The sequence below is a fragment of the Parastagonospora nodorum genome, assembly GCF_000146915.1.
Source record: "Parastagonospora nodorum SN15 chromosome Unknown scaffold_1, whole genome shotgun sequence".
In the NCBI taxonomy this organism is placed as follows: domain Eukaryota; kingdom Fungi; phylum Ascomycota; class Dothideomycetes; order Pleosporales; family Phaeosphaeriaceae; genus Parastagonospora; species Parastagonospora nodorum.
Window position 1 is genome coordinate 1,536,808 of NW_001884549.1, and position 9,104 is coordinate 1,545,911.

Consider the following 9,104-nt stretch of genomic DNA (forward strand, 5'->3'; position numbering starts at 1 on the left):
GGTATTATTATGTGTATTGAACTATCTTTTGCATAAATTACATTTATCGTGATACTAGAACGCAAACGTTTCCACTTGGTAAGGAAGGCTGGCCGCGCCGATCGTTGTATTTCAAGGGTCGTGGCGGGAGATGGATCCGCTGCACGAGGCTTCCCCACATTTGACCATGCCAGCAACGAGCCATCTGCAAGGTACCGATGCGGCTCAAAAGCTTAGCTCTTTAGTTTCAAGCAGCAAGAGCGATCAAGACAAGAAATTAGAAGTGAAATAAGTCCATGAACAATATCGAAAGACTCCCGAAAACGTGCCGAAATCATTCCCGAAGCTGATCTCCAGCTGTTTTGGGCTTCGATTGAGCGGAAAATGTAAGAATAGGTTGGAATATTGTGAATGTCGTTGTCGTGATGAATGGAAGACATCGCGCGCCTGCCCTGAGAGCGTGGACCGAAATGCCAGCATGTGGCGTTTTTATTGGTCCGTGCCAAGTGTTTCGCGCGCAGCTTCAACACCATCCCCATCGCCGACCCTCGACTTCATCTGCCTATTTTGGCTTCGTCAATCATTTGCGGCAATCATCAAGCATCTGCCATCTTTCGCGGTCGCTTGCATTAATATTCAGACGAGAACCAGTTCTGCATCACGTATCTGGCGTTGCGCGCTGATTCACAACAACACCCGGGCAACCAACAGTCTGCATCGCGCTCTTCATCGCTGCCGCACATTCTCATGCAAAGAACATCGCATTTGCTGCTGATGTCATTTTGATACTGAAATTCTCCATAATCGCGGTGTAAGTGTGCTCTCACTTGGGTGGGTCGCGGACCGTTCACTCACTGCTGCCTTTTAGACCCGCACATCGCTTCACCGCAACGACCCCTCATGTCGAGCCGCATAAAGCGCAAGTTCGATATCGACCCCAACGCGTCGGACCCGGACGACTACGATTACGACGCAACCGAGAGGCCGGCACCACAGCGCCGTCGCAACCCAAGCACACCTGGGGCCAAGAAGAAAGGATCGAAGCGCCAGCGACGCGTATACGGCGGCTCTGACGTCGATGACGACGATGAAATAGTGTCCGACGACTCATTCACTGACCGTTCCGAGTCCGAAGAACCCGAGATCAACCCTGCGACCGGCCGCAGCGTGCGACGCGCCACAAAGAAGCAGATCAAGTACGAGGAGAGCGAGGAAGACGAGATCGAGGATACTCCATCAGAAGGCGACGACGACAAGCCTATTTCTACCTCGCGACGGCGCGCAAAGCCCTCTATTGAAGAGAACGAGAAGCCTTCGCTGATCGTCAAACTCAAAATGCCAGACTATGCCTCTGGTCGCAACTTGCGCACTCGCACTGGCAGCAAGTCTATCGCGCGTGGGAAGACTCCTGAGGTGGCAGGTACGCGACGTAGTAGTCGCCTATCTCACGACGTCGAGGCGCCCATAGTTGCGCTCTCCGACTCTGGCAAACATGTTAACATCGTTCGCGAGGGTACTCGAAGCCCAGACCCAGCAATATCACGCGCAACCCGAGGAGCCAAAGGTCCGAGAATACAACACCCCAGCGCCATCATGGAGGCATCTCAAGAGACATCCATGCTTCAAGAGGAAGATGCAGATGACTCTGCCGGTCCCTTGGACGACCTTTTGCACGAAGCCGAGACCCAGGTCCAGGCCAGCAAAGACAGCTCGCCGATACAGGATGCTCAGGGTCATAAGGCTGACGAGGAAGATGAAGACGAAGGCATGGGTGTCATACAGGAGTCGCAGCATGAGGGCGCTCCTGAGGACTCAGATGAGGAGGAGGGACCCGTGACCCGTGGCGGCCGCACTATGAGGGTAAGTGGTGGGAGATGACAGTATCTGAGTTGATAACTGACAATGATAGGCCACTCGTGCGCGATCAGCCAAACAAAAGAAGGGCGTGGACGAAAGTAGCGATTTTGAACCGGCACCGGAAGAAGAGAAAGAAGATGAGGAGGGCATGTCAGAATCCGATCACGGCAAGCGCAAGCGTTCACCTTCAGAGAGCGCCTCGGGCTCAGGGCGCAGGTCCACTCGTCAAGGCAGAACACGACAGTCTCAAAGAAGTCGCCGAGCCTCGTCTTCTGATGAGCACTCTGGCGTTGATTCAGACGAGGTTGCGGATGAACTTGAAGAGCTCAATCCGAACAAGCGACGACGCTTTAATAGACGTGTTCCAGACAAGGATCTCGCCTACGACACTGCGCCAGCCCGCAGGAATCGCACAAATGTAGATTACCGTGTGGTTCGCCCAGAGCTCAATGCTGTCTTCGATGACGACGACGCAGCGGCTCCGGCTGCTGGAAGATCACGACCGAAAGGTGGCCGCTCGGGCTATCGCAGTCTCTTCAGCAATCAAGGGCCCTTCGGTGGCGGCGTGGAAGCAGGTCTTGGTGCTGGCGGTGGGGACTCTGACAGCAGCGAGGACGAGAACCAAAAGATGCCGAAGCCCTTTGGTGGAATGATTGGAATGACTCCAACAACAGCAACCGCGCCTGGTTTCGGATTTCCTCAAACACACAATGCGGACCCTCAACAAAACTCAGGTGGAGGTCCTGCCAACCTTGGAAAAGTCAAGGACAAGAAAGCGCTCGCGGACTCCGATCCCTTGGGAGTTGATCCTAACGTCAATTTCGACGGTGTTGGTGGCCTGGATGACCATATCAACAAGCTCAAGGAGATGGTCATGCTCCCACTGCTGTACCCGGAAGTGTTCACTCGATTCAAGATCACCCCGCCTCGAGGAGTTTTGTTCCATGGACCTCCAGGTACCGGTAAAACATTACTTGCTCGAGCATTAGCATCCAGTGTCAGCAACCACGGACAAAAGGTTACGTTCTACATGCGAAAGGGTGCTGATGCGCTGAGCAAATGGGTCGGAGAAGCTGAGCGTCAGCTTCGTCTTCTTTTCGAAGAGGCACGAAAGACACAACCCAAGCATCATCTTTTTCGATGAAATCGACGGTCTAGCTCCGGTTCGGTCGAGTAAGCAAGAACAAATTCATGCTTCTATTGTAGCAACACTGCTAGCTCTGATGGACGGTATGGATGGACGTGGACAAGTCATTGTTATTGGCGCGACCAACAGACCTGATTCTGTGGATCCCGCTCTTCGACGTCCAGGCCGCTTTGATCGCGAGTTCTACTTTCCATTGCCAAGTGTAGAAGGACGGCGGGCGATTCTCGACATCCACACAAAGAATTGGGAGCCGCCACTGCAGCCCGCAATGAAGGACTCTCTCGCAGAATTGACTAAGGGCTATGGTGGTGCGGATCTTCGAGCTCTATGCACAGAAGCTGCGTTGAACGCGGTGCAGGGTACATTCCCACAGATCTACACCTCAGAGCGAAAGCTCCTGATTGATCCCGCCAACATCAAAGTCCTCGCGAAGGATTTCATGATATCGGTGAACAAGATGGTGCCATCCTCACAGCGCACTGCTACTGCGAGCGCCGCACCACTTGCCAAGGACTTGGAGCCATTACTTCGAAAGCCATTGGTGCAGATTATACAACGTATCGATGAGCTGCTTCCAAGGAGGAAGAAGCTTACTGCGCTTGAAGAAGCGGAGTACGATGATCGCGAGGACGAGAAAGGATTTGAGCGTGAAGCAACAATGCGAAACTTTGAGAGCAGTCGAATCTTCCGGCCACGTCTACTTATCAGCGGTCTGGTAGGCATGGGTCAGCAATACCTGGGTGCCGCCCTACTGAACAAGGTCGAAGGTCTACATGTGCAGTCCTTCGACCTGCCGACTATCCTTGAGGATCCCACGCGTACCCCTGAGGCTGCCATCACCCAGCTCTTTACAGAAGTACGACGCCACAAGCCAGCCGTCATATACATACCATCTGTCGACGTCTGGTATCAGACCCTTCCTCCTACTGCCATCAAAACATTCAAACTTCTTCTGCGAAGCGTAGGTGCAAATGAGCCGATCATGCTACTCGGTATAATGGAACTCTTCGACGAGCACGAGCGACCTGACAAGCAAATGATGATGGACTTATTCGGCTTTTCACAAAACAACGAGTATCAGCTTCAGCGCCCAGAGCGCGAGGGCAGGTCCGAATTCTTCAACAATGTGAGTCAATACATTCGGATGTCGCCTGCCGACTTCCCCGATCCGGACAACAGGAAGAAGCGTATCCTACCTGTGTTGGAGCCTGCACCTATCACTGCTCCAGTCATTGACCCCAAGGAATTGGCCGCACGCGAAAAAGCACAAAAGAAGGCGGACAGAATGACTTTGAACAAGGTCAAGATGTTGATTCAACCGATCATGGATCAGTTGAAGAAGAGCTACAGGAAATTTTACAAGCCCATCTTGGAAGAGAGCTGGTACGCATATCTCCTCGAGGAACAGGATCCAGAGCACTTCGGTACCGATCTGGCCCCTGAGCAGCAACAAGAACAGGGTGTTGTTCGTCCTTGGGAGTTCTCAAAAGACTCCAGAGGGGTTGATGTATTGCTTCACGTCGAGAGCGGCAACAAGTACTACAACCTCGATCTCGGCAACATCGAGAAGCGCCTCTCAAATGGCTACTACAAGCGACCCAAAGATTTTTTGTTTGACATAAAGACTTTGGTTAAGGATGCCAGAACATTTGGCGATGCTGAGCGAACGCTCAAGGGTAATGAGATGGTCACGAATGTAGAGGTTGATATTGACAACTTCTTCGGTGTTCAGAACCCCACTCTTCTACAGGAGTGCGAGGCAGTCTACGAACGAGAACTGGAGAGGGAGCGCAAAGCGAAGGAGAAGCTGCAGAAGGCGCGTGCCGAGGGCAAGGATGGAGAGGAAATCGCGAGAGTGCCTCCGGAGAATTCTCTTGGTACGACAGAGACTTCAGGGCCGATCATACTGGGTGAACCCGTTCCAGGCCATACAGCCGTTCCGCCAGTCACACCACTGCGGCCATCACACAACGCGCTATCGAATGGTACGAGTGGAGAAGAGGCCTCACATGGTCATCAGAACGGCTCGACAGCACCTTCAGGGCATGATGACGATACCCATATGCCGGACAGTCAAGACCTGAACGCCGACACGCAGAATGACTTCCAATTCCAGACTCCAAACAGAATTGACACACAGGCGACTCAGACGCAGAAATCGCAAGCATCGGGACGAACGTTTATGATGCCAAACTCCCACCCTAACGATTACCACAACAGCGCCTCAACGACAACGTCTGGTCAAAAGACGTCAAATCGATCTTCCGATGTCAAGTCAAACACCCAAAGCAGTAACGGCGCTCTTGTGGCAGGCTTTCCAGACCTCCAAGAGTTCGTGCCACAGGTGGGCGGGTCACAGCTTCCCGATACCCAAGGTTCGTCAAATTTCCTTATACACCAACTTGGTCTTCCCCCTCGCCTACCGTCTAAGTTTGAACAAACGACTGACCATGGCCCCGCCACAGAAGTGCACTATGTCAGCAGCCAGCCGTCCAACTCGGACCCGTCTCAATCATCCCAACCGCAAAACGCTATGGCCCCACCCCGTCACACCTCTAACCTAGGTGCTATACTAAACGACGACGAACCCAAGCCACAGCTCCTTCTTGACGAAGCTCAACTCGTCGCCTTCCACCAGTCCCTCGTCACCGCAACTTCAGGTTGCTCACTCGAACAGCTCGAGCAGATCAACGCCGCGCTCATGGACGCCATCTGGAAGAACCGCACCGACTACAACCGTAACGTGGTTCTGCACAAGGTGCAAGATGCATTCAACACAATCATTGAGGACATCTCAGTCATGCAGCAAATTCTCAAGCTGAGCCAAGAGACGCCGGAACCGGAGACCGAGACACAGTATACCAGCGCCCAGGCGCCAAGAAGACCAGGTTATCTCCCAGCGACAGACGAAGGGTATTCGGGTATCACACAGCATGGCATCACGCAACATCGTTGAGTTGGAATCTGAATCGGCGAAGACTATCTTACCAAAGCGCTTGGTGAGATTTTCAACTTTGGTCTGACAGATCTGGTCAAAGTGGGCGGGCTTACATTGAGTTTATTTATACCCATCACACTACACATATTGGTTCCTATGGGTTCGGCGCATTGTGGAGGCTTGCATGCATGGAGGGAATGTGTTATCGATTCACACTCCTCTGTGTACTATTACTTGAACTCTTTTTTCTTTCAGGTAGAATGTTTGCATGCGGCTGAGTTGATATCGCATTATGGGAGGGAAAAGTTAGATACACAACTGAATCCAGTACGCTTGTTGCTTCATTAATAAATGTTTGTTTGCAAGTATGACCTCGCATGAGTATTGAACGCAGCTACGCTATCGCGTTCTCAACGTGGAATAGTTCAAATTGCGTGTACATCTTCAGAGGACAAGCCTTCTTTCCAAAAGAGCTTAAGAGACACCATTCTCAGCTATTTTCTCGCGGCGAACTCTGCGCATCTAGTTCATGTAAAAGATCCAGACCTGCAACCTCATAAACCGCAATCCGCAGCATCCATCTCAGGCATATGTTCCTTGGCTTCAAGTTCCATGCGTTCTTTCCCCATCGTTTCGAACCGAGGGATTGCTTCACCGTGTAATTCCCCCTTTTCGTACATGTCTTTTTCATCGTTCGAGGTATTGCCATTGAATCGTTTCTTGAACGGCCACCATCCCTTTTTCCAGGCAAGTATCACTAGACTGGCGAAGCATATGACTATGAAGACGCCGGAGCCTATACACATGCCGGCATATGTCCCAGTCGTCATGTTTCTCCTGTGGATCCTGGCAGCTGAATGGACCGGGGCAGATACCAGGCGGAGCAGAGACGATGACCACGGACGAGCTGAATTGTGCCTGTTGAAATGTAAGACTGCTCAAGCTTTTGTGTGAGTACGAGGGAATGCATACCATTGTCTGGTGAAGAGGAGTGTCATGGAATTCGGCAGAAGACACTGTAGAAACGACTGGGCTTGACACGCGATGAATAGTGTAATTACAACCAAGGTGAATAAGATAGTCGTCATGATGCAAACGTGTTTATAAAAGACCATCGTAGCGAAATGGCAGACCCCAAGGGCCTTTATCAACTTCTATCTCCGTATACTCTAATGCACCAGTTCCTCAAGGCAGACCTGCGGATCTCTAATTCTTTCTGACAGTGGCGCAGCTTTGATGCCTTTTTGAATCTTACTAACAATCACCGGGACTTTGTGCGCAGCACTGATGCAGGTGAGACTTGGCAGGCCATATGTATCAATCACGAATTAATCGTTACTCAGTGGCGGTAAAGTCTCGATACGCCAGCCTTATTACTTCAAACGACCGAGAAAGCACATCGACATGCTAGCTGAAGAGTTAAACTTTATGCAGCTAGCTTTTTTTCCGACTTGGAGAGAGGTGCTAGACAAAGTTGAGGCTGCTGGATATTTAGACTGTAGACGAGGCAGCGGACCTGCGTGGCTGACGGATATTCTTAGGTTGTTTTGTGATCACTCATCGAATAGTGAATTTCGTCCTATAATCAAGATACAGCCTCACTCAGACCATTCCTCCGTCCGCTTTCGAGCTACCACGGGCAAAAGCAGCTGTATGTAGCTTGTACATTGACCGGCCCTGTCAACTAGATGAGGCTGCTGCAAGTGTTTTGCTGACCCGGATGTTTACAAGGCCCACTCGGGATCCAAGTTGTAAAATTCTATCGACATGAGGCTCTTACACTGTGTCATGGAGTGTGTAGGAGGAAGTTGGATATGCGCTTCGGTCCCAAGTAACAAATCTTCTTTGTAAGCACGGTGGGAAATGGGGCCTTACTTAAAAGTGGCTGATGTCAGCGTCGTCAGAGAAAAAGCAGGACTGCTGCAAGACACTTCGTCAACACATAAATCTGCATGCTATCAGGTTGCGGGAAGATAGACGAGGTCTTTTTGTCCAATTCGTAGCCTGGATCAGCACAATGTTGGTACATTTCGAATTCGACGGCGAGGCTCTGAGTATGCCTTCAGGCTATTGGATACGCTGCCTGCTCTTGAACCCTGTTCACTTTCTGCCATAGTCGATGACATGTAGTAGGAGTAGGTCGAACCACTCGACTCACAAGGATGCATTGTCTTCATGGAAACTTCAACGTTTTGCTAAAAGAATGGTCGTGCGAAAGCCGTCGATCGCGAAGATGTGAGCTCTCTCTAACACCGCGGAGCGCGAGCGATGTTTCATATCGATGGCGGACTTCACCAGGTTGATTGATATGGCGAATATCCCATCCAGTAGATGCTAAGCGTTTTCGGTAGTGACCGGTTAGTGGACGTCTTGAGTTTTGGAGGTGTGACCAAACGAGCGCGCCTGAGTCTAGTTGTTACGACGAGGTAACATCGTCGAATTGATATCAGGTGGTTTATAGCAGGCATGCCCCTATGAATATGCTGTACCCTCGACAGAAAGTGTTTGTGTGTTCATTGCCACAAGCCATTCACGTGTCAAGTGGTGTTTTGAATCATGGCACTTGCGTAACGGCACGCGAGCGGCATTGACCAAGCCGAGCGGTTGCCGATAAATGATACGACTCGGACAAATAGATCCTGGTCAGCGCAACATCGATTTCGGAAGAGGTGTTCGCAATTTGGCTGTCGTCAGAGCCAAGACCCCTTTTCTGGGGTAAGACTTTGCTTGGAACGACCTAGGAGCAACACGCTCATAGCCGCGCACCGTGCCTTGGACATCTGTATAGGGGTTTTACATACGGGGCCGACGAACCGCTCGAAATGGCATCCGACGGGTGTAACTTTCCTTGTCTGTTCATGGAAAGCTCTATTGTGCTGATTGCGATAAGGATCATCGTTGTTTGATGTGAGACGTGAGGGCAACTTGTGGAAGCGATTCTACCGTAGCGTAATCCTGCCCTGGTCTTCCCGCCGCTGCGTCGAAGCGGCGCTGATCTAGGACCATCCAACAGAGCTTGTGCGCATCGGCTGCAGATCTAAAATGGGCACTCATGTCCGTGTCTCCTTCCCGCACTGGCTTCCTCGACCTGAACTCTGGGGCGTCTGAGAATACAGCACGTCAGGGCGATGGGACATGGGCACAAGTGTAGGTCTCGCTACAGATGCACGGTTCAATACGGTG

At 51.4% G+C, this 9,104-nt stretch overlaps 3 protein-coding genes across 3 annotated transcripts in view; 2 read left to right on the forward strand and 1 right to left on the reverse strand.

Moving 5' to 3' along the window:
- Positions 1-879: 879 nt before the first annotated feature.
- On the forward strand, positions 880-5,939 carry SNOG_00680 (hypothetical protein; the record flags this gene model as incomplete). Its single annotated transcript, XM_001791306.1, has 4 exons — positions 880-1,839; positions 1,889-2,941; positions 3,015-5,358; positions 5,548-5,939. 4 exons carry the CDS (start codon positions 880-882, stop codon positions 5,937-5,939), a joined length of 4,749 nt encoding a protein of 1,582 aa, XP_001791358.1.
- Positions 5,940-6,475: 536 nt separating this feature from the next.
- On the reverse strand, positions 6,476-7,009 carry SNOG_00681 (hypothetical protein; the record flags this gene model as incomplete). The annotated part of the gene is made up of 2 exons (XM_001791307.1): positions 6,476-6,839; positions 6,894-7,009. The coding sequence occupies 2 exons, from the start codon at positions 7,007-7,009 to the stop codon at positions 6,476-6,478; spliced, it is 480 nt and encodes a 159-aa protein (XP_001791359.1).
- Positions 7,010-8,973: 1,964 nt separating this feature from the next.
- The window catches only part of SNOG_00682 (hypothetical protein), a gene marked incomplete at both ends in the record, with an annotated part of 378 nt that continues 247 nt past the window's right edge, over positions 8,974-9,104 (forward strand). Inside the window, one exon of the mRNA XM_001791308.1 lies at positions 8,974-9,068. Coding sequence (XP_001791360.1) covers positions 8,974-9,068 — 95 coding nt within the window. The remainder of the gene's footprint in view (positions 9,069-9,104) is intronic.